This window comes from Leopardus geoffroyi, chromosome B3 (genome assembly GCF_018350155.1).
Source record: "Leopardus geoffroyi isolate Oge1 chromosome B3, O.geoffroyi_Oge1_pat1.0, whole genome shotgun sequence".
Lineage (NCBI taxonomy): Eukaryota > Metazoa > Chordata > Mammalia > Carnivora > Felidae > Leopardus > Leopardus geoffroyi.
The window spans coordinates 65,830,417-65,854,233 of NC_059337.1; the positions used below are offsets into that span (position 1 = coordinate 65,830,417).

At 45.5% G+C, this 23,817-nt stretch overlaps 1 protein-coding gene and 1 long non-coding RNA gene across 13 annotated transcripts in view; one reads left to right on the forward strand and one right to left on the reverse strand.

Annotated features, from left to right (window-relative positions):
- Window positions 1-654: 654 nt before the first annotated feature.
- LOC123583204 lies at window positions 655-10,956 on the reverse strand. Of its 3 annotated transcripts, none has more exons than XR_006704776.1 (3): window positions 10,843-10,956; window positions 7,425-7,488; window positions 655-1,486 (listed from the first exon to the last, which is right to left on the reverse strand). It is a non-coding gene; the product is annotated as an uncharacterized LOC123583204 (long non-coding RNA). The 3 variants fall into 3 exon arrangements; XR_006704775.1 differs by having other exon boundaries at window positions 7,425-7,491; window positions 10,843-10,953; XR_006704777.1 differs by lacking the exon at window positions 10,843-10,956 and adding an exon at window positions 9,364-9,501 and having other exon boundaries at window positions 7,425-7,491.
- The window catches only part of MEIS2 (Meis homeobox 2), a 211,113-nt gene continuing 196,987 nt past the window's right edge, over window positions 9,692-23,817 (forward strand). For 4 of the 10 annotated variants that reach the window (XM_045450084.1, XM_045450086.1, XM_045450088.1 and 1 more), the window contains exons 1-6: window positions 11,267-11,380; window positions 12,045-12,277; window positions 13,848-13,989; window positions 14,699-14,749; window positions 15,729-15,779; window positions 16,642-16,791. In XM_045450084.1, the coding sequence (XP_045306040.1) occupies window positions 11,372-11,380; window positions 12,045-12,277; window positions 13,848-13,989; window positions 14,699-14,749; window positions 15,729-15,779; window positions 16,642-16,791 (636 nt within the window). In that variant the 5' untranslated portion in view covers window positions 11,267-11,371. Of the gene's footprint in view, window positions 10,818-11,266; window positions 11,381-11,584; window positions 12,278-13,847; window positions 13,990-14,698; window positions 14,750-15,728; window positions 15,780-16,641; window positions 16,792-23,817 lie in introns of those variants that run through there. The other 6 variants (XM_045450083.1, XM_045450085.1, XM_045450089.1 and 3 more) reach the window with 3 other exon arrangements.

Genomic DNA, 23,817 nt, shown 5'->3' on the forward strand with positions numbered 1-23,817 from the left:
TTTATTTGTAGCCTGAAGAATCAACCTGGTGTGCGGCTTAGGGCAGGGACCCCGGTCTTCTGGGCGAGTGGACCGACAGGAAGAGAACTCTTGCCGCGTTGGGCAGGGGCACGGGTGCGGAGTGGATTATTGTCTTGGGAGGGTCATGTTGGAATTGATGGGGGCCTTGGGACCCCCTCGCTTTGCACCTCGTGCCTGACCTGTGTATGCGTACCTCTGTGGAGGTCTGTCCTTCGCTCCCAGGTCTCCTTGGTTGCTTTCGCCGGCCAGCAAAGGGATGTCAGGCAAAGAAGGACAATTAAAAACCCTTACCCTGCCAGAGCCGGCCACGTCTCACACAGAGTGAAAGAGTGTGTGTGTGTGTGTGTGTGTGTGTGTGTGTCTGTGTGTGTATTTAAGGAGAGTGAGAGATGTATTTATGCACATATTTATCCCTCTAATTATAGGAATTAATCCTCTTACTTATGACTAAAAGGTAACGTCGAAGGACGTCCCTTTGATGTGGAAAAGCATCATTTGTGACTCACATTCAGACTGATTAAGGAATAATTGTTGTTAAACGCTTTACAAGAGGAGAGTGTTTAATTGAGGGGCATTCGTAATTTTACGGCTTAGCACAAAATTAAACGTAATTAAAAACTCAGAAATTCCAACTGATTTTCCAATTATTTTTATTGTCTGAGCTAATTGTTACACAAGGGTATCACTTCTCCCCAAAGGCATTAAAAAAAAAAAAAAGGCAACAATACCTTTCCCAAATTTCCACTGAGAGGATTCAGAGCTCTCTCCAGGTACAGGCTAGGTAAAGGATCTTCCTCCTTTCCCTCCTCCCTCCGTCCCCGCCTTGCGCTCCTCCCTCCCCCACTGTAATTAAGCGTTTCAGCCACTCTCCCCTTTCTCTGAGTTCCTGCAACACCTTGGGATGTGAGAAAGTGATGGCAGTTCTCTTCTGCAGATCATTACAGCAAAACCTGGAAGTATCTGTAGAAGGCTGATGAATTTCTTGAAGTAACACTTGTCATACATGGTGGAGAGATTAAAAAAACCTAAGTAAACACAACTCTCTGGGGGCGATCCCTCGATGCCTCTGCCTTAGAGTGTGTGGCAGGAGGGAGGCAACACAGCAAGCGGGGCTGGGAGACATTTATAAATGCGCAAGAAGACACCCAGATGCATACAGTAAACTTTCTTTTGCTTTTCTAGTTTTTCTTGTTTTTAGTTGTTTGTTTGTTTGTTTGTTTTGAGAAATGAGTGGATATGGAAAAGCTTCTCAGGATGATTCTGGATTTTTTTTTTTTTAATGCTAGGATTGACAGCACAAAGCCAAGCTATCGTTGTATGAGTCACTTCTCTTAATGTCCAGATAGATTTATTTAAGTACAATACAAGGTTTATAAAAAGTGCTTCAATGTTGTGGAAATGAAAACGCATCCTTACAGCTCATCCAGAAGTGGCCCTGTCTTTCCTATCAGACTTGGAGGGAATCCTAGAAAATAAAAAAGCATAAAATTAGGCAGAATGTGAATTTATAAATTTCAATTAGTTTAGACTAAGTGTGAAGCAATGGAATGTTTGCGTTTCAGTAAGTGTCTTAATTTCTCTGTGATTTTTAGGATAGAAACTTCAGTGGATTCGAGCTTTCCATCAGGCTTTCCCATACACCCGCCCCCCCTAAAATAAATGATTGCCTCTGATCTGACGTGCCAGGTGAAAATGGGTAGAATTAAAACTGTCAATTCTGCTTCCAACTTGTGTCTTTTGATTGAGTTCAAAAGCTTTTAAAGGTAAAGCGTGCCGATCATTTATATGTATTATTTCTTTTTCTCCTATCACAGCTTCTAAGTAAAAGAAAACGTATTTATGTTTCAAATTCATTTTCCCTGGAAGGTTTCAGTCTTCCAGGTAATTTGATGATGGACTCTGACACGTGGGAGGACGTGTGCCCGGCAACAGCCCGGTTTACACGAGTGCGCTGTGGAGGTACGTTGAAGTCCGGTTTTTCCATTTTTCTACCTAACTGGTTTATTTGGAGCTGAGATGTGGATATTTAAACCAGAAGCTTTCCAAATGCTACATACTATTTTGGAGAAAAGGCTGGAGTAGGCAGAATTGGGAAGAAAGAGGAAGGCTCCCTTTGAAAGTTAGAAATGGTGAAAAAGACATGTAATCCGATGTGGAAAATTGAGTAAAAGAGGCAGTGCACACTTTAGCTTAGGCAAAGATTACTGAGTCCTTTGAAGAAACTGACACGGATTTTCCAGAGATGGGAGGAAAGAGAGAGATGGAATGGGGGTGGGAGAATCCTAGGGTGGGCATTTTATGTAAATGAGTAAATTCGAAATGTAGTACAAATCCAGGATAGTGAAAGTGACAGTTCTGACAGTATTGACAACATAAATATATGTTTGAACACTGCACTTTCAGACACTTAACCGATGAAGCAATACAAAAATTCGACTACAATATTTCAAATAATCGACATTGATGTTTTGATACATCATTTTTATACTCCAAATCGATCTATCACTCTGGGGCTGGTCAATTTTAAGTAAAAATGGGCTGCAATTATTTGCACCTTAGCTAATGATGACCTCATAACAGTCCTCAATTAATTACACCAGTTTCTTCCTGTGGTGTTGGGGGGCTTGGAGGGGAGGCAAATCTTGAGAAACAAAACCTACGATTGTGTCACACACACACCCTACTTTCTATTCCATTTTTTGAGATTATGGGGAGGGGGCAGAATTTCAGAATTAGGAAGGGGTCTTTGGTGATCACATACACTGCAGGCTGAGGTCCCCTCATTTCAAGTAGCCGCTGGGTGGAATATGGTTTTCACTTTTACTTTGCAAGGTCAAAACTAAATTTCAGAAAATGCAAGAAAGTTGAGTGAGTCTAAATCTTCCCCAGGCCCCATATCCTTTCCTCAGTTTCATGGGAGATTTGCTCAAAGGGAGAACTGAAGATTTTTCTAAGGCTTAGAATGTGGTGTGTGTCTGGGGGTGGGGGGTGGAGAATAAGAATTTTAAAGAGAGTATCTAAAGCATCCAGCTGAAGTTGGATCTCTCCTTTCTCCCCTATCCCCTCTGATTGCTTTCCACACCCCGCTGAGGGTTTATAGGCTACTGTTTAAAAAAAAAATAACAAAAACCACAATAAGAAATAAGACAAATCTCTTTGAGAAAGGCGGGAGGACGTTGGTGAGTACTGCATCCTCAAGCGTGAGTTCCTGCAGTTTCTGTGTTGGCTTTCTCTTCTCTGCCCGGTGGGCTCGCCAGTGAGCTCTCTCTCCATCCCACTTTTCTTTCCCACTGCTCTTTAAATTTGGTGTGGTCATGGGGTGGGGGCTGGAAAAGCTAGCTCATTTTGAAAAAGAAAGCTTGGACAGGCCTAGGATACAAACTTGAGCAGCGCATTATACGATATAGGCATCCCGAAGGCAGGAGAAAGTGTTGGGGATGGGGGTGAAGAATGAGTGCCCAGTGTTCTTCCGAAGTCCAGGCGAGAGCTGCTGCTCCCCAACCCCTTCCCTGAGAAGTTCTGGGACCCTTTCTTTAAACTCACACTGAGCCTAGGCCTCCCGAGCTGAAACTTAGCTGGTCTCCACTAGTCAGGATTCCAGTGTCTGATTTCTTTCCTCCAAACTTCACAAATGCAGTTTTAATCCCCTCCAAACCACTACCAGCTGAGACGCTGGGACACAAGCAACATTTTCAGCAACACCCGCATGCTAATCAAAGACAAAGGTGGCGGGTGACCCACACTGGGTGAAGGTGGGAGCCCTGTAAGAGCTCCTTTGCCGGAGCATCACCTGGTTCTGAGGGTATCAGCCTCTGACCGGATCTTTCCAAGCCATCTGCGCTGGGAGTGGGGGTTGGAGCTAGAAGAAGGGCAGCAGGAGGAAAGAAGAGGAAAAGGATCAAGATAGTAAGCCAAAGAAACTAGAGAAAGAGAAAGAAGAAGGGAGGAAGGAAGAGAGCGCGGGAAGGAGCCAGAGACTGCGAGAGCGAGCGAGCGCACGTCGTGTTTGGAGCCCCGCCAGATAGCGCTAGAGGGCTATTTATTGAAATACTTTACTTCTGCGAGATGGTGAAGCAGCTAAAATTGGGAGAAATAAGACATAAGATAGAGTAAAAGGAAAGAAAGCACAATGATTCTACCATATCTTAGTTAAGACAATAAATTATGGAGTACTTTCTTGTTATTAATGGGGGTGGGGGAATACATGGTAGAAAGCCGAAGTGAGGAAAAGACCAAAAAACAAACAAAAAAGGTCCCCTTCTATCTCTTGATCCCAACTAGGAAGAGAGTGAGCAAAGTTCACAGGTAAGGAAGGAAGTATAATTCTTCCTAGTCCAACTTCCAGAGATGCTGGCACATGGCTGGGAAGGTCAAGAACAGTTCACAAGGATGAGCTGAGGTTTATAGAGAAGAGATATTTTTAACGTAATAGATGGCTGCAAGGGAATGGGGGAGGGAGAAGCAAACACATTATTGGAACCGCCAAATAAAATATATATCAAAAATTCCAACTGTCAGCCAGCAGGTCTGGAGCAGAAGAGAGTCCCTCTGCCTTTGTCCCAGTGATGCTGGGCTCAAGGCTGCCTCTGCAGGGCTGCAATCAAACATCCTGAATAACAATTTATAAAGACTTTGGTAAGCTTGGAGAAAGAATTAGACTACAAAAATTCACTGTCGCGTTCAGACCTCAAAGAACAGTGAAACAGATGGAGAGAGAAGACCTAGTGACAGAGGTGAAGTCCAAAGAGAGAGTGACAAAGAATGAAATACTATGATCCTCTTTACTTGCTCAGGTCAGTAATGAAGGAAAGAAAACTTCTTTCAAATAATACTTCAAAGTATCGATTTTGTTTTATTCTATAAACTCTAGCATCGCACACATCTAGCTTCTCCTTTAAAATTGCACTTTCCTTCTAACTGGAACATTTTTAAAATCAAAGGAATGATATCTTTTTTCCATACCAGCAAACAGAAAAACAGAACCTACACACACACACACACACACACACACCTGCTTAACCCAAAATACTCCCAATTCAAAACATTAACTAAAGTTACAAATAAGATTAAGGTTGGATTTATTTGCTCCTCTAGCAAGCCGTCAATTATTCTAACTATTGTAGGAAGACAAAAAGGATTTAAACCCAGTGATTTTAATACACAGATTAACACTTCGGACCTCACAGTTCTGAGGAATTTGAAGTTATCTGTGCTGAGGACCTATAACTTTCTGGAAGAAAAAAAAAAAAAAGATCAAACAGGAGCACAGACTTCTTAAGGAAGGTGGGCCAATTCACCTAAAATAGAGTCTAGGTTCATAAATGCTCATTTCAAATTAAGTACTCTCCATAAAGCTAGTGCTCTTTAAATTGAGTAACTGTATTGGGATTCAATTATTCTTTTTAAATCTTAAATGTTACCTATAATAGCATTCCATGTTGAGTCAAAAAAGAAGAGGAAAAATAGAAAAGAAGGAGTTCTCAGAAGTCTTAGGGATGCTTCAATGAGAAAGAAGTGATTAAAAACAGACTAGACTCTTAAATTTGAGAGGCCCATCCCCCCTCCCATTCACCCCCTCCCCCCACCAGATCAGGTCCCCTCCCTTTCACCTCTTTTTTATGCAGTGCCCCACCCCCACTCCAGAGCTAAGTAGCAGATTTGGGATTCTGAAGAAATAGGTTTCAGCATCCATATTTGTTCTGGGGCACTTGTAAAATGCGATTTGTAGAGGGTCTTTAGCCTTCTGATTGTCTTTGAATTGTTTTTACTGAAACAGATCTTTTGCAGTTAATGAGTCCCCACGCAGCTGGACAGCTCCTCTCGGACACTGAGAACTCTAACCCCAAAATGACCCCAATTTGACACCGCAAGATGAAATTTTACCGCCTGTTAAAACCATTTCCAGCCTGGGCAAAGGGAGCTGACTGTTGACGGAGGTGTGCGCCGCCTCCTGCGACCCCCATCTCGCGCCTGTCTCCAGGGCCTGCCCCACCTACTTTCCCTTCACCCCAAATGTGGAAGAACAGATGAGCCTCTCCGCCTGGGTGGGGGTGCAGAGGCTGAGTGAGACTGGAGCATCAGCAGCATAATTATCAGGCTAGAAATCAGAAAGTGTGTGTACCCCACTGCTTTGGAATCGCTTCTATCGGACCGGCAACACTGAAGGAGGTAGGGGGATATCAGGAAGTTCTTAAATGCTCTGTTAATAAAACATCAGCAAGTTGGTGATTAAAAGTAATAGTCTGAATTCATCAGAATGGCCAAGAACGGACACCCTGAATCACCTCCAACTTGATCTTGTGTGTAATCTATTGCCCTGCGATGCTATTTTACACGTACAGTTTCATAAATGAATGCAACTAGGTAAGTGAAATCTCTTTAGTCGCATGAAATTCGGGATTCTCTCCTTAGGCAATCAGTGAATTTTAAAATCATGCAGACTTTCCTCCATTCGGGCTTCATTTTTAACACTCGCACTTCTAAACTGAAGTCTTCGGAGTTAAAGATGATTGTGGTTTTTTGTTTTTGTTTTTTCCCTCTGACTCTATCTTAAAATGTCCTATTTCTATCTCCCTCCTACATCAACCAGATTATCCCTGTAGTTTGCTTTAATGTATGCAATACAATGCAAAAGAAGTTACAGAATATTAGAAAGTAAGGAAGAAAGGAGTTCGGGTTAAAATGACTTCTGCCTTGCCCAAAGGATTAAAGCACAAGAAAAATCGAGTTTCAGCCTTCTTTCTTTTGTAAAACCCAAGATTACCACGGAATAATCAACCCATTATTAGCCTACCAACTGTTTGAAAATACAGAAATCATCAATCGCTTTGAATTGTTTTTTCCCCGAATGCATTGCCAAGTATGAAATTTATATATTTCTTAATACTCGTGAAGTTTTTCAAAATAAAGGCTGTGGGGGATGCTAACTCACTTCACAGTATCATTATGAAAAAAAAAGTGGTGGTAAAGGCAGCATAAGGTAGAAACCTTCAGTGTTTAAACTCGGCAATGTAGAGATTTGTTTCCAAGTTGATCTTTATAAAAGGAGCGTTTATCAAGGAACTTGAGTTTCTTTTTAAAAAGAGAAGTGACGCTTACTACACAGGCTGTTTAAAACAACAATAACCCTATTGGCGACAATACGTACACAATATTGAAAATACGAACAACTGGAAGCATAACTAAAAATCACTATGAACTTCTCAGCGGCGCTGCACGGGGAACTCGGAAACAGCAATTTCAAGATCTCTAGTAGAAAACCCTCCGCAGGCGGAGACCAGATTGTTATTTTTCTCTCAGCCTTCCCGCCCCGGCTAAACTGAATTCTCATAACTGCCGCTTGAAACAAAATTCTGCAAGACAACTTTTTTTTTTCTTTTTGTCTTCTTTCCTTTTCTACTCACCTTTTCTTATATGTCGACGAGCAACTCAGCAACAAATAAGGAGGATGCTTTTAATCTTGGAGTTCTTCTAGGGAAAAAAAAAATGAAAAGGTGGAGGGGGACGGACCCTCCCCACAACCTGCAGATTTCATACCCGTTGGATCATACAGGCTTGAAGCCCGGCGTAAAAGTGGCTGAAAATCTGGTCTAGACTCTCTTCTCCGAAGCTCCGAGAGCCGGGCCGGCCCCTGCTGTGGTCACCCCGGCAAATAACCCGAGGTCCACAGCCCCGCTCCCTGGCGTCGCGCTACCCTCGCCTCTGACAGCCCCACCGCACTATTTTTATATGTGAGGGCCGATTTCCCGCAGACATCATTGTTATGATGGCTCATTTAATCAAACTGTTTAATTGCTCTGGTAATCACTATCATCATCACAGGTGCTCAATCATTCATCATTTTTGGAGGGCTTTATTGACCTCCGGAGCTCATTCCCCAGCCCTATTAAAACGGGGCCAAATTTCTCCGACTTAGCTTGGAGTCTCTGCAGGCTGCGATCTAAGCTCAGTTGAGTGTTGCCTGAAAGCTTACAGTGAAGCAGAGAAGATGTAAAGCCCCCCCCCCAACCCCATCCGCGCGCCTCTCTCTCTCTCTCTCTCTCTCTCTCTCTCTCTCTCACACACACACACACACACACACACACACACACACACACTGCTTTATTTTTCTCTGTGCTTCCCATCCCCCGGGAAGTCGGGTCAAAATTGCGCGCGGAAAATATGCTACTTTCTACTATCCAGAATGAATTCAAAGTTGGAGAGGGAGTCGGCTGTTGAGGAACAGTCTGTTTTCGATTCCCTGAGCCAGGGACCATGAACCGGACAAGAGCGAGTTGCTGGGTAGAGGGTGCGCTCGGAGCAACCAGGGCCGGACTGCACGGCTGGCGGGAGCAGGGCGGGGGGGCGGAGGGGGCAGCTGCGCAGAGCGCGCAGGGTGACCATAACTCCGCCCCCAGCTCGAGGCTCGGAGTGATTGACGCACCGCCACCGTGAAACCGGCGGCGTCGAGGTGAGGCTGGGTGCAGCTCCTGACGGGGATTGGGTGAGACACCCGCCAGAACTAACTTTTTACACAAAACAGTGTAGGATAGTTACCTTCCTCCCCCTGCCCCCAAATCTTGTCCTTTTCCTTTTTGGAAAAGTTCGCTCGTAGTCGGCCGGTCTTCCCGATCCCGCGAAATTGTACGGTATAATTAACACAACCTTTAGCTGGCGATACCGCTCTCCGGCCTCTGCGCCCTGGGCGACCACAACAAAGCTGGGAGGGAGTACCGGCCAATTCTCCTTGAATGGCATCTTTCTCCCTCCCTCTCTATCCGGTGCTTCCCAGCTCTAAGTGAGATCCACTTCGGAAGCGCACACTAGTGGCGCGCGCGCGCACACACACACACACACACACACACACACACTCCCTCCTGGCGACATCAGACAACATCAAACACCCAAACGACTCCTCCCCACTTCCTCCCTCCCAATTCCATCGCGGCCCCCAGAGACTCTCCAGGGTGGCCCTTGTCCGCACCGCTTGGAGACAGTGCGGAGTTAAGCTGATCTCTTCTTGTCCTGAAATAAATGTTGACAAGGGCGCTGGATGTGCACAGGGAAGAAAGTACCACTTAAAAATAACAAAAACAAAAACAAACAAACAAAAAAACCTCTAGGCCGGCAGTGGTACGATTTGCACAGCCAGCTGCCCCTGGATGTTAGCAGAAAGCCCTCAGGGGCGCAGTAATCGGCTGGCAGAGGCATAGGGGCCCGCGGAATTAAAAGGAACAAAAGCAAGATCGCCATTCCAATCGTCCCCAACACGACCCCGTTAGGCTTGAGCCTGGTGTGATGGGAAAATGAACTAGAAGTAAGTTTGAAAAAAAAAAAATTAGAAGATCTGAGGCTGTACCGTACTTTCCCTGTGGTTTTCTGCAGTTTTCCTCTCTGCGCTCTCCCTGTCCTCTTCATTCTCTCCCTCTTTCCTCGCTCGCGCGCGCCCGCCCGCATGCGCGCGCCCTCTCTCTCTCTCTCTCTCTCTCTCTCTCTCTCTCTCTCTCGCACGCACACACACACACACACACACACACACACACAGTCCTCTTCCTCCGGCTCGCCCCCCCCGCCCCCCCTCCCGGCCGTCCCCGCGGAGAACCAGGCTCGCTGATTTGCTCGGGTCCGCGAGGCTCCTGCCTCCCCTCCCCCCCACCCCCCGCCTCCCCCGCCCCCCCAGCCGGGGCCGTCCGATCGCACTCGCTGCATATCAGAGGCTCGGCGCGGCGCGCTCCTCCTCGCTCCCGCTCCCCACTCCCGGGATGTGTCTCCGCCGTACGACGGGCTATGGCCACCACGACTTCCGGGTTCCGTCATTTCGTTCTCCCGCCGCCGACCCGCGCCGCCAAACTGAGGCTCTTCTATAAGCCAGGCAGCAGCCAACCTGCCAACACCTACTGACACTCACTCATCTCCCAGAGAGAGAAAGAGAGCGCGAGAGAGCGAGCGCGAGAGAGCGAGCGCGAGTGAGAGCGAGCGAGCGAGAAAGAGAGAGAGGGAGAGACAAAATACCTACCAGGAAAGGGGGGGAGGAAGTCCAATTTTTGCAAACTATTCAATTTTTTTCTTGATTTTTCCCCTCTGCTTTCTTTGAACGATACTTTAAAGAGAGAGGATCATATCATAGATACCGCGGGGGCCAAGCTAAAAGAGGGGGGGGAGGGGGGAGGAAAAAATTCAAGAAGCAGAAACCCCTCGCGGAGTTTTACTGGAAGAAAAAAAACGGGTCTGAAAGATTCCTCCTCTTCATCATCATCAACCATCATTCATTCACTACCTTGACATTCCGGGCTTTGATTGACAGCTGGAGTGGCAAAAAGCCATGAAACACGACAGTTCGGTTACATGTGGGCTGCTGACGGGCCGCTCGTAACCTTCAGTTCGGGGGCTTGACAATTTTTTTTTCTTCTTTTTCTTCTTTTTCTTTTCTTTCTTTTTTTTTTTTTTTTTTTCAACTGAGGGGAAGAGAAGAGAAAGAGGGGGAAAGGAGGACCGAAGAGGAGGAGGAGGGGAGGGGGGAGGAGGAGGAGGTGGAGGAGGAGGAGGAGGAAGATCAGGAGGAGGAGGAAGAAGAGGAAAAAAGAGAAAAAGAAGAAATATCACAGAAAAAAAAAAAAACCTCTTCGTTGTCTTGCCTGGGCTTTTTTTTCCCCCCCTAAAAATAACATATTGGAGAATTGGGAGAAGTCTTTTTGGTTTGGAAAAAAAAAAAAAAAAAAAAGGAATCTTCAGCCTAGATCACTTTCTTATCCGGACTGGGATATTAAATATACGACACATCCAGGAGTTTATTGGAGCGCAGACTGATGGCGCAAAGGGTAGGTTTAAATCTCCAACACTTACCTAGATATAAATCCTCTCTTAAGAGGGGCCTGTCCCGATGCCTCCTCTCCCTTCAACGCTGCTGCTGCTGCTCGCTGCTTGATGATGGCGGCCAGTATTTAAAAAAATAGCAGCAAAATTATTCATCGGCTTTTCCCCCCCGTGCCTCTGCGTGTGTGCGAGTGTGTGTGCGTGCGTGTGTGCGTGTCTGGGCGCGCGTGTTCCAGCGCTGTGCGAGCGGGCGGGCGGCGAGTGCGTGTGAGTGGTGTGTGTGCGTGTGCAATTGTTACACGCTTTCGCCTCGCTCCAGCTTTTACCCCAGCAGCGCGATTCCCCCGGTTCTCCTGCTGCCGCCGCTGCCGCTGCTGCGCCGCTGCCGCCGCTGCTCCCGCGGCTCGGGGCGGGCACGGGCTGCGTAGGAGCCGCCGCCGCCGCCGGGGCCGCCGCTGGGGCCGCGCTGCCGCAGCCGCTGCGCCGCCGCCTAGACTAGCCTGGGCTGCTTGTTTTGTCTCTGAAATTGACAAGGACGCAGGGAATCCGCTGCTAAATAATGTTTCTGGTAACTTTCACGTTATTCCCCCCCCCCTCCCCTCCGCTCCCTGCCCCCGGGGAGGCACTGGCCCCAGTCTTCCCTCGTCCTCGGCGTTCTCCTCCTGATTATTAGCGTTTTTCTTCTCTTTATTTTGTTTCATTTCGCCTTTTGATTTATTGGATCCTCGGGAGGAGGCGAAGGGGGGTTAGGGGTGGGATCCGGGGCTTCCTTCTCACACTAACTCCACTTCTCCCTCGGTTGGCTCGCTATGGTTCTGCTGCCTCTGGCCCGAGCGGGACCTCCCGGCGCCCCCTCGGTCCCTGGCCTCACTGCCCCCTCTCCCTGCTCTAAACGCTGCTCTTGGTTCATACTTTTTCATTTTAAAATTTAAAAACATTTCCCCCCGCAACTTTCGACTCGTTGTTTCGGCTGGTTTGGTTTCTGTGTGTTCAACTCGTGCTCGGTACTTTTCTCCTTTCTGACTTTGTTTTTATTTCTCTCTCTCTCTCTCTCTCTCTCTCTCTCTCTTTCTCTCCTGCCTGCCCCCGCTGCCCTTCGTCTTTCTCCCTCCACCTTTCCTCTATTCCTTCCCCACTCCTCTCCCGGCTCCCTTCTCCCATCTTCTTTTTCTATTCCCCCTTGGCTCTCCCTCACCTCCTGCGCCCCCCTCCCCTTTGCCGGGTTCCGACAGTACGATGAGCTGCCCCATTACGGCGGGATGGACGGAGTAGGGGTGCCTGCTTCCATGTACGGAGACCCTCACGCGCCGCGGCCGATCCCTCCGGTTCACCACCTGAACCACGGGCCGCCGCTCCACGCCACGCAGCACTACGGCGCGCACGCCCCGCACCCCAATGTCATGCCGGCCAGCATGGGATCCGCTGTCAACGACGCCTTGAAGCGGGACAAGGACGCGATCTATGGGTAAACCAACCGCCCCCCCCCCTCCCGACCCAGCATACTGTTTGTGAGTGCGAGTGTGTGTTCGTCTCTGTGGGGGTTGAGGGGATGGTCGGCTAAGTGGGGAGTTGTTTCTGCGGGGGGGGGGGGGGCTGTGGGGGCGGGGGGGGGGGAACAGCTTGCCTTCAGAAAGGACAGAGAAGGGGGCCTGCTCTTCTTCGCCTGAAGTGTAAATCCCCGAAAGATAAAGCCTCTTCCACCCCCATAGCCCAGTCACTCCGGACCCCACAACCCAGAGTGACTGAGTCCTGAGAATCTTGCCAGGGCCTTCTCCCCAAGGACGGGATTCCTGGCCAAAGGACGCAGAGCTGGTCCTTCCAGGCCCCCTAACAGAGGCCTTGACGAAGGAGAAAGTTTCCTGCCGATGAGGAGCAACTTTGTTGTTTTTTTCCCCCCTCTTCTGTTTCCTACCGAGAGTCTGGGAGTCACTAAATGCAGCTTGAGCTGGGATCAGGGCTGCTTCTGTCGGCCAGGAAGTCCTAATCACCCACTTCTTAATTCTCTGTAAATAAAGGGGGTAGACCTTGAAGTGCAGCGGGGTGGAAGGGACTGCTGCTTGCACAGAGCTGCTCTTAGGAGGAGTGAGGGAGATGGCTGGAAATTCCGCGTTTTATATCCTGAGAGAATTCGGACAGGGATAGCGGTGCCCGGTCCAAAAGTGTACCGCTCGGGCTCTCCCAGTTGAGAGTAGGTGGGGAAGGCGGCGGTTTGCCGAGGGGAGGGGACGGCTAGTCAACGGCCACGGAGCCTGAAGCCAGAGGCCGCAAGCATCCCGAAGTGGAGCTAAACCGCCCGGAGGAACACAAAGGGCAGACGCGCACGCACACTTCCAAGTTTTAACACTCGATTTATTTGTTTTTGCCTGCTGGAGAAATGTGGTCTTTGGAAGGAAGCTCCTCGGCGTTTAACATTCCTATTATTTTGGCCCCCACGCCCGGGCTTTACTAGAAGTAGAGCAAACAAGTTTATAAGGCAAGGGGGTAGAGACGTTAGAAGAGGACCCTCTCCGATTTAGATTTAGGAAATGCCACTTCGGGCGTCTATGTGGGTGAAGCCTTCGGCCTCCTTCGAAATGACCATTAATGTGCAGAGCTAAAGCAATTAAAAAAAACACACACACACACAACCCGTAGTGTTCCATTCTTGAGAGGTCAGGGCTGGGTATGGGGTTGGTTCTGCGGCCTCTGTAGTATGGGGATTGGGTCTGGATCAGCTCCGGGCTCCAGACTGCCTGAGCTGCTCGGATGTTTCATTATTTCCCACTGAGGCTCTTCTTACTCGGCGGGCTGCAGTGGCCAGGGGCTTCTCCCACCAGACCTGAGGGACTCCTGAGCTGAGGGAAAGGGCCAGGCCGTTTTTCCTTTCTGTTTCTGGCCCAGGCTCGGCTGACTGAGGAAGGCTTGTAAAGTGTGATGCGTGCTTGTTTTATGAAAGAAGGAATCCGAACCCTCCAAACTTGTTGATTACAGTTCTCGCTCCTTCCCCTCTGCACCCCGTCTCCGTGTGTGTGTCTCTGCGTGGCGCTGCCCGTTAGGCACCCGTTGTTTCCTCTGTTAGCTCTGGTCTTTGAGAAGTGCGAGCTGGCGACCTGCACTCCCCGGGAACCCGGAGTGGCCGGCGGAGACGTCTGCTCCTCCGACTCCTTCAACGAGGACATCGCGGTCTTCGCCAAGCAGGTCCAGCCTTCTTGACCCACTCACCCTCCTGCAGACCCTCACCACCCCCTCCCCTTTCCTCAGAGCTTTACATGAAAGAGGAGGAAAAGGCAGGGACACCCGATCTGTTCCTCTGGCCCAGTCCGAGCGCTACGCCTCCTCCCCATCCCTGAGCCTGGAGGCGAACTGGAAGCGAGATAAATATGGGTGTTTGTTTTTCCCCCCAGCCAGGAATACAGGGGCTCGACCCTCGAATTAAAGTTGACCTGCTCCTAATCTGGGGCTTGGCCTTTTCCCCGCCTGCAGCTACTAGAACAAGAATTGGGGATAGGGGTGGTGAGGAACCCGAGAGTGCCTGGGAGGGGAGGAAGCCGGGCGCCTGGTGGGGCGGTCAGCGCGGGCAGTAAGGTGAGGAAGGCTGAGAGCCACTGTCCCTTAGAGGGCTGAATAAGAGGGTACTCGGGCCTGGAGCAGGGCCCTGAATTTCCAGCTGCAGCTCAGCGTTTCCGGGTACCCCTTAATGGGGCTAGGAGCAGGAGGCCCAGTACTTTTTCAAGCAACCGCACTATTTTAAGGCACTAGTTTGTGTCCTGTGTTTTACCAAAGCCTCTCTCCTCTTCGCGGCCGCTGACTCTCCACCTTCCCCACTCATGCAATTTAGTCCGTGACAGGGATTTCCTTCTTTCAAGTTGGGCTGGTAATTCATGTTGACTTTCCCTGCTTCTTCCAGGTTCGTGCGGAAAAGCCACTTTTTTCCTCAAACCCAGAGCTGGACAATTTGGTAAGGCTCACTGTTTCTTCCCTTTCCCCAGCCTGGGCCCCTTTCCTTGCCTGGAAGCACCCACTTTCCCCTGGAGCTCCGGGGAGTTGGAGCAGAACCCTGTTTTGAGGCTCCAAAGCGACGGGGGTGGGGGGGAAGGGAACAGTTTTGAGCCCCTGAAAGGAAGAGGGGAGGTAAGGGGTGAGGGGTGGTTGTAGGGGAGAGCAGAGGCCAGCGAGCAGCAGGCGGGGACACAGCGCCCCGAGTGTGAGCAGTGGATGAGTCCCGAGTCTCGGCCCGGGAGTGAGGCTTCGAGAAGTGAGTTATTTCCTCTCTTTGCCGGGGTAGGCAGCCGAGCCCCCAGCAGCTAACCTGAAGGAAGTAACCGCTGGCCCAGCGGAGGGCGGGCGGGGAGTTGGGAGGTGTGTGTGTTGGGGGGTGGGGGGGGTCCTGGGGCAGGCCCGCGCAGGCCACTTTTAGGTGCGATTCTTTTGCTAATTTGCACAATTTCAATATTAAAAGTACTTAAATCCGCTTTCAAAGGCCCTGCCTCACCATTCATCTTGAGTATTTCCTTCTTTAGTAAGGACGGGTTTTGCTGGGTGTGCTGTAAAAAGCTTTCTCACTCCGAAGCTTTTTTTTTTTTTTTTTTTTTTTTTTTTTTTTTTTAATTTGGCCTGAGGTCGAAAGAGGGGACGGTTAAAGACTCAGGCGGAGAAGGAAGGCCTGGCTCTAGGAAAGCAGTTCTTCCAAATAGCTCAGTGAACACAGGGGGCAAAGATATTAGACGCCTCGGCTCAGGTTGAGTCAGATTCCTACCCCGTGGCCAATGAGGCAGAGATGATCAGTAATCACTTGGTTTTTCTGATGATTTCTTGATGTGTGGGTTTTGCCTGGCCACTTGCCTGTTTCTTTTCCCCAGCTCAATTCCCCCACCACCCCCCCACTCAGGGCTTTGAGTCACAGAGCCCTAACTCCACACTCCAAACTTTTCTTTCAGATGATCCAAGCAATACAAGTACTAAGGTTTCATCTCTTGGAGTTAGAAAAGGTAAGCAGGGAATGACACTCCCTACTTTGATTTAGCCACTTCCCTCTCTCCGTTGAGTCGGGATGTCTTCTGCCAATCTCCAGGCTGAGGCACTGAGCGCCTGGAGGTTTTGAGCAACTTGTTACTATATGTCCTTGCGCCTGGAGGTTTTGAGCAACTTGTTACTATATGTCCTTCCTTCAAACTGCTCCTCAACCCAAGGGCTCAGAGGATGGGTGAATTAGGACAGCTCTGCTGTGCGCCACTCACCCCCCCCCCCCCTGTCTTTTCCCCTAGGCATTCAGGATTATTTTGAAATGCAGCAAACCATTTGTGTTACTGGACATTCAGCCTGCTTGCGTCTCTATTAGCTTAGCTCACCCTCAGACCAGAGCGCGCATTAGGTACACGCAGGGGGAAATCATCCTCGCTGGGCTGTCTTCACATTGCTCTCCAGCTCAGTCACTTTCCCCTGGAAACATATGAAACTCTTAGCTTGTTGAATCGCAAATGCCAATGCTGTTCCCAGTTCCAGCGTTCTAACATTTTGATGTTATCATCAGATTGGAACCCGCCCCCCAACCCCACCTCCGGACTCCCAGTCTGAACCCAGTTATTTCCAGTCTTGTTTCTACTCCCTTTATTGTAACTTGTTGCTCAGGGAAGTCTCCGGAGAATAATATCTGTTGCAACAATTGCTCTATTGTTTCCTCGCCTTCAAGTATTACACCCATTAATTAGAGTTAGTTTGGAAGAGGTTGCACTGTTGCTCTTTCCAAATGTAACCCTGCATCCTGATTTTTTTCCCTTTAAAAATGAAACAAAACAATAACAACAACAACAACAACATGAGCTGAACCTTCCACCATGACCCTCCCTTTAGGTCCACGAACTGTGTGATAACTTCTGCCATCGGTACATTAGCTGTTTGAAGGGGAAAATGCCCATCGACCTTGTCATTGATGAAAGGGACGGCAGCTCCAAGTCAGATCACGAAGAACTTTCAGGCTCCTCTACAAATCTCGCTGACCATGTAAGTCTGAGAGCCCTTTGGCATTCTTTTGAGACTACTGGGTATAGCATTTTTTAAAAAGTTGTTGTAACATTTAGCTAAGCTCAAACTTGGTTTTCTTGTTAAGGAATTTGGTCTCTTTGGGGGTCTTTTCTCCCTTTCTCACCACCTCTGCCACACCTTTCATCTTCCTTTGCCCTTTGCTGCCCCCCTTCCTTATTTATGTGGAGAACCAAAGAAACCAGGGAGTTGATAGAGTGATTTGTGCTCTTAATGTGTAAAGTTTCCTGGATTTGGTGGCTTGAGTGTTAGCAAATTGTCTGTTTGATATGGTGACTGCTGCCTTTTCTGCTTCCCAACTCTGTGTAATCAGTGCGGCAGGGACCCAGAGGCAAGTCAGCTAGATGGACAGGGTGGGGGAGAGAGCACTGAAGGACAAGAGAGAATTGGGGAGGGAGGGCCAACTTCCCAGTCCCTCACAGAGATGACAATCCTGAGAATTATTGACAATCTTGCATTGCATTAGAAAGGAAAGAAGGAGTGAACACATTACAATTCTCTGAGCTTTTGCTCTATAGAAACTTATTGTCAGTATATGGACTTATTGCCAAGTGCCTGAAGCATCTTTATAATAAAAGACAGTAACTTTGATGAAACAGTTATTAACAATGTATTACAGAAGGCTGAAGGGAATTGCGATTGAGTAACCATAGGTTAGTGGTTGAATTTTAACACTTAAACAGTTGGTGAATGAAGACAGAGTTATAGTAAGGAGTGACTGTGTATGTCAGTCTAGGAGGGGAGATTTCTTTCTATTCTCTGTTTTTAATCCTATTTTGGAACCGATCTAGGGAGCCTGATGCTTTAAAAAAAAAAAAAAAAGGAAAAAAAAAAGCATATGTAGTGAGACTGAAAATTTGAAAAAGAAGCAAAGAGAAGAAAGATTGCAGCTGGTAGGAAAGGCAAGAGTGGCGAGGTTAAAGAGTGGGTGTGAACAGCAGTTTATTTATAGGAACTCAAGCCTGGGGTGGGGGACAGGGTGTCTATAGATTATATTCAATTGAGCTTACAACCTAAGTGATATAGTCTAATAACTGGCTGGCTGAAATCCTAATTTAGCATGTTGTGGAGTTAAACAGCTTTGAGGCTTGAAGGCAGTTTGTACCATTACCACAACTGTCCACCCCCCCACCCCCACCCCATTCTTGGTTATTAAGAGGAATGGGTTGAGAGGCCTGGAGAATAAACCTTCTGTGAGATTCTTTACCTTTCCCCTACCTCCCCCCAAAAAGTTTTGAAAATATACAGGCATACATTTTAATTATTAGCCTTTGTACTGTATGGAAATCTAGCCTAAGAACAAAAGTTAAGAAAGAAAGAAAGAAAGAAAGAAAGAAAGAAAGAAAGAAAGAAAGAAAGAAAGAAAAGAAAAGAAAGAAGGAAAAAGAAAACCTCGGTCCTGGTTGTCTAGTTCTGAGACAGAATAAATGCTATGGCATTGAAAGTTCCTGTGCCTGTCTTTACTCTTGGCTTTTCCCATCACAATGGGGGAACTTTGGGGGGCTCTTTTGTATTTGAGTATATTAACGAAAATCAAAAGGGTGCAGCAAGCAGCTACGGAAAGTTTACTTGCTGATATGTGGCATTATGACGTGTGGCTGTTGTCTATAAGGCGAGACACCACCTTAGAAATATTTGTTGTTGTCGTCATTTGTTTATTTTCATAGCTTCCTCTTTCTCAATTCATATGCATTCTGCAGTATTGGGGGAATGAGAAGGATGTAGTTACCTGATTTGTAGAATGAGAGGTTCACAGTTATCTGCAGCCCCAAACGTTTCTCTCGTGACATTTCTGGGGGTCTCGACTACTTGATTCTCTAGAATAGCTTCTTGGCAACTGTTTTCGATGTATGGAACTAGAACATGCTGATGTTTACACAGAAGAGATAAGATAAACTAGGCTGTTTAGAGGATTGGCTGATCGACAGTGCCAGTTTATGAAGCTATTGTAATATTTAAATTACACTCAAGTAGTCGGTGGTACCTAAGAGGATAGTGCTTTAATAATTTAACAATCATCATCTTTGGATAAAAGAGTCAACTGTAACATTTGTTGCTCCTCTTTCAGGCCCCCAATCAAATAAAGATGACAACTGATTTATTTTGAACCCACGAGGGCTTGCCACCTCATTGGGCATCATAATTTAAAGCCTTCTATTTCCTAGAGATCTGAACTATAACATTTTTACTTTAGCCCCCTGCTATTTGTTTTGAAAGGAAGCAATAATTTGTTCCACCAGCACACCGAGTGGGAAATGGCGAGGTTTGCTACCGACTGGAATTTTATGCGGGAGGTGAGAGAAAACCTTGGAGAGTTTTCACCATTTTTTGATATTTTTGTGCCATAGGTATATTGATTGTATTCATTAGCAGGCATCCGCCTACAAAGTGAATTCTCTTAGTTTCTGCCTCTCCTGCCAGCGCGCTCTCCCTTAACCCCCCGCCAGCAAGAAAAGGGAAAATACCGTAGAACTACTACCTGAAAAGTGGTATGAGGGGAACATTTTCAGCATGTAAATGTGTCCAATTTGAATCTCCAGGTTTATTTTTTCATTTGCTTTGATATGCATATTTAATACATTGCCCCAGGCTGGATCTCATTTGGTGCATGCTGGTGCAGGGGTGATGATGAGCCACTTCAGAAGGACTGAGACAGCGTGTTGTTTTCTCTGTTTTATCTGTTGGCCCACTATTCTGATCTACTGCGCTTCCTCATGGTTTTATTTGCACATGAAATGCCGAGAGCATTTCAACTTATTGGCTATGAATAATGACAGCTAAAAAAGAAGTGTAGTTTAATTTGTTGTGTGCCAAGGTTTCTCTTGTGGAGGTGACAGTTTGTGACAGCTGTTTGACACCCCAAAACACATACACCTCTATACTTATTAAGCGGTATCAAGCTGCATTGTGTGTGTGTGTGTGTGTGTGTGTGTGTGTGTGTGTGTGTGTTTAAGGAAGGATCGGGCAAGGAGAGAGAGAGTGAAAGAGAGAAAAGAAAGAATAAGTGTGTAATTCTGTGTAGTAGAAAGCAGAGGGACAAGCGTCAGGAACAAAATATTAGGTGCCAACCTAGACTTCTATTTTCTTATTAAAAAATCTGAAAATAAAACTGAATGAAAGTACTTGCTACAAATACCTTGAAAGCAAGTATTTTGGGCAGACTTTTAGGAATGGGTTTTATATACGATTCCACAGTGTATCAGGCTGTTGTCATGCTGATATCACATTCTGTAATTTTATGTGAATAATCTGATGTAAAGTTGATAAAAAGACAACCATAATGTCTTAACCTTTTGTACATTACATCCGTTAAAGATACTGAATTCGTTCATTTATTATCGAGGCGTACATGATGGGCATAATGATAAAAGGAAATTTGGAATTAAACAGAAGATAAAATTTGCAACATTGGCTCCTGTTTTGTTGTTTTTAATAAATTCATAATGAATGCTTGCGTTTTTATATGCTAGTGTAGTTTATCTTATTTTCTTATTAAACATAAGAGTAATTATTATAGGTAGGGAACAACTGTTACAGTATTCTTTGGAATAATGGGAAGAAGGAAATAAGATAGTGAAAGGAAATGGAACTCTATATTTCAGCTGCAATTCATGTTAAGTTTCCCAGGCATCCAAATTTATTATGTTTAAAATAAACATATCAAGAAACCAATTCTTTTAAAAAAAGACAAAACTTTCAACTTGAAAACTGTTGTGGAAAATTCATGCTTTTCCTGGTCTGTAGTGTTTCTAAATAATAGGTGATCTCCACATTTTCTACTTTACATAATTTTAGATCAAGTCTTTAGATCCAGTGCAGGCTAATAAAATCTTTCTTTAAGTTTACGTTGAAAGATATTACGTATCTTTAGATCAGCATTAGATAAATGAAACATGTCTGTTTGAAATACATTCTCTGGGCCAAGGTCCATTTGCCTGAAGTGCATATTATTATTCCTAATTAATGTTCATGAGGAACTACATTTTACTTATTTATTATTATTTGTTTAGGTGAATTAAGCATAGGGAAGAAAATACAACTGTAGCTGTTAACAGTTAGTGACAGGTGCCTTAAAATTGACTGGCTCTGATAATATGATACATAAAAGAAAAACATTTTAATTTCTATGTTGAAAGCTGTAACTTAACTGAAGATATGCTGTTTTCTTTCTTTTGCATCTCTGAATCTGTCAAGTTATTTTTTTCTGTGTATACAGTTCTTTTAAATGGGCTAAGTTAGAGGGGAGTCTCCCCAGAACCTTGTCCCTGACAGAATGCGGGCAAGTGTCCAGACGTAAATGCTATTAGTACCTGGAAATCTAGCAGGGATTAGGCGGTGAGGAAAGGGATAGGTTTAAGTGATTGGCCTATAGGATATCAAAGGGGAAATAATGGGATTTGATAATAATATTAATAATACAAATGATTTATTTTGTCAGGTAGTTTCTTAAGTTCTAGTATAGGATTAGACCTTCCTGTGTGTTACCCGAGGCCTCTAGGGACCCATTCCGGAAAAGTTCTCCCTCCAAGTTCTGTCCACCAACTCACCATGGCTGGGGTCATGGGTTTTCTGTTGTTATTGTTGTATAGCTTCTGAAGGTTGATAGTTCCTATGTCAATTTCCATCAAAAATAATTATGTTATTTAAATCCCTTTGGTTGAGCAGCTGAAGTGTTTTCAGTGTAACTGTGATGAGATGAAATCAAACAAAGGTGCCCTTGACAACCACTGACATTCAAGATCAGATTAAAATTTGGATATTTTAAAAATTGATTTTGTATTTTTTTCAGACTGAATGCTTTATGGAATATTCCAACGCAATTCAAAATTATAGGAGACATGTTATAATATGATGGCATATCAACAAAATAAGAAATTTCTCTCTTTTCTAAAAGCTGATCCATTTGATGGAGGAATCCTTTTTTTTTTTTTTTTAATTTTGGAATTTGTTTTTGGAATTTGCAAAGAGCACTTGCTACTACTTTGAGAGTTACTCACCTATTAATTCCCAAAGCTCAGTGGAGGGTGGAAGCAAGGAGCTGAGGGAAAGACCCCAGCTCTATTTACATTTTTAAAGAGCGAGTCCATGTTCTGAAAGCATGCGTGCTTCTCCTGAGTTCTTGTGTCAACTTTAGAATAATGAAGTTGAAATTCCAACACTTTTTCAAACCATACAATTAACATTTTAACTTCTGTAGGCTTGCATACCTGATGACAGGAGTCTTCATCTGATTTTAAAAAATAGTAATTTTTGCATAATGTTAATTAGGAGCTACAATATCATAAAGTCATAGGAAATATGTAACATATTAATAGTGTATACCGATGCAAGCATATCTTGCCTTTGTTGTTTAAACATATTGAGCCAAATTAGTTTTGCATGCTTCGTGTGCTGGTTAAAATGTCTTTATATATGTTTGCTCTTGCTTTCCACCTACAAGCGCATATTCTGAATTACTTTACCATATTGTCCAAGTTCACGTATAATTTTTGGCTTGGTGTTATAGATCGTGTTTTAGTTGTATAGGTTCTAGAAAATCAAATGCTTATTGTAAGTATTTTTTAATAATAGAAATAAGAAGTAGGAGTGACCTTAGGGATTATCTTGCCTAACTCCTTAATTTTAAAGAGATAAAGGAAACAAGTCCCAGGGAAATGAAGTGCATCACTTGCTTAAGGCCACATGATCAGTTAGAGGTGGCACCCTAGTGACTTAATTCGAATCTAATGCTTTCTCCCCTATACCACATCCATTGATTCATCTTCTCGTTTGGGGTCTAAGATGAGTTCCAGATTATTTTAGAAAGAATGTGTGTGTAGTATGGCTTTCCCCCCCCACCTCGAATCCTAATACATTTTACTTCCTCATTCAGTTTTGTATTTATTTAGAAACGCTCATACATTTTGTTCCATTCTTTTTGCAATGTGAGAATCATGAGCTTTGTGGAATCATTTAAACAGGGCAATCCTACCAATTCACCAGGACTGATTAAGTATTTTCCTATGGGCAGGTCCCCACAGAAATGCCATAATGGTATAAAATGTTACAATTTCCACCATATCTGCAACTTCAACAAAAAAGGCATACATATGTTTTGCTTCCTATGCCCGGAGACTCCTGTCCTCTCTGTGCTCTTTCCCAGATTTAGCAGAATTCAATGATGGTGCTAAATCATTTTTTTTTTTTTTTAATTTCAAGGGAGAAAACACTGGCAGAATTGTGTTTTCTAGGGAAAGCTGTGTGTAAATGAGAAACAGAGGAGAGCAGCAGAGTGATCTCCTGTGGCCCCGCTACTACAAGCTCTCCCCATCTTGTCTCATGCTTTTATATTAATTACAACTTGCATTATCAGCTGTGAGTCTGTAGCCCAGCAAATAGAAAATACTGCCCCTGGAGACCTAGCTTCTTGTATCTATTTTCCATCTCCTTCTATTGTGCTCCACTCAGTATTCACTGCTTTTCTCCTGCTAACACTGCTCTTTAACGCAATTACGTAAGAGCAAGAAAAGTACCGTATTTGACTCCCAATTATTAAAGCCACTGGGAATAGAAACATGTTCACTCCTTGCCCTCGGGTGTCTTCGTGATACTTTGGCTGAAGAACAGGACATACATAGTGGAATGCATATACCTGAGTGCTCACCCCCATGCATGCACTCAGAGAGCATTTCTTTTTCTTTTCCACATACATCATGTGTTTTACATGCTTTCGTATGCCACTTCGGTTTCAAGATTCACTAAACTTCTGCATATAATTTGGCAGAAAGCCAGGCAGTTTATTCTTGAAGGATGTAAACTTGGAAACTATCTAGGGAGGGAAAAAAAAAAGGAGAAGAAAGAAGTTGTGATACAAACAAATATTTCAGTCTAAGGAAAAAAAAAAAAAACAGCGTTATGGGTAAAGGATTACACTTTATCTGTCCACATAGGTTGTAATTTTTTATGACCAGGAAGGTAGCAATTTTTTATGGACCAGATTATCAGTAT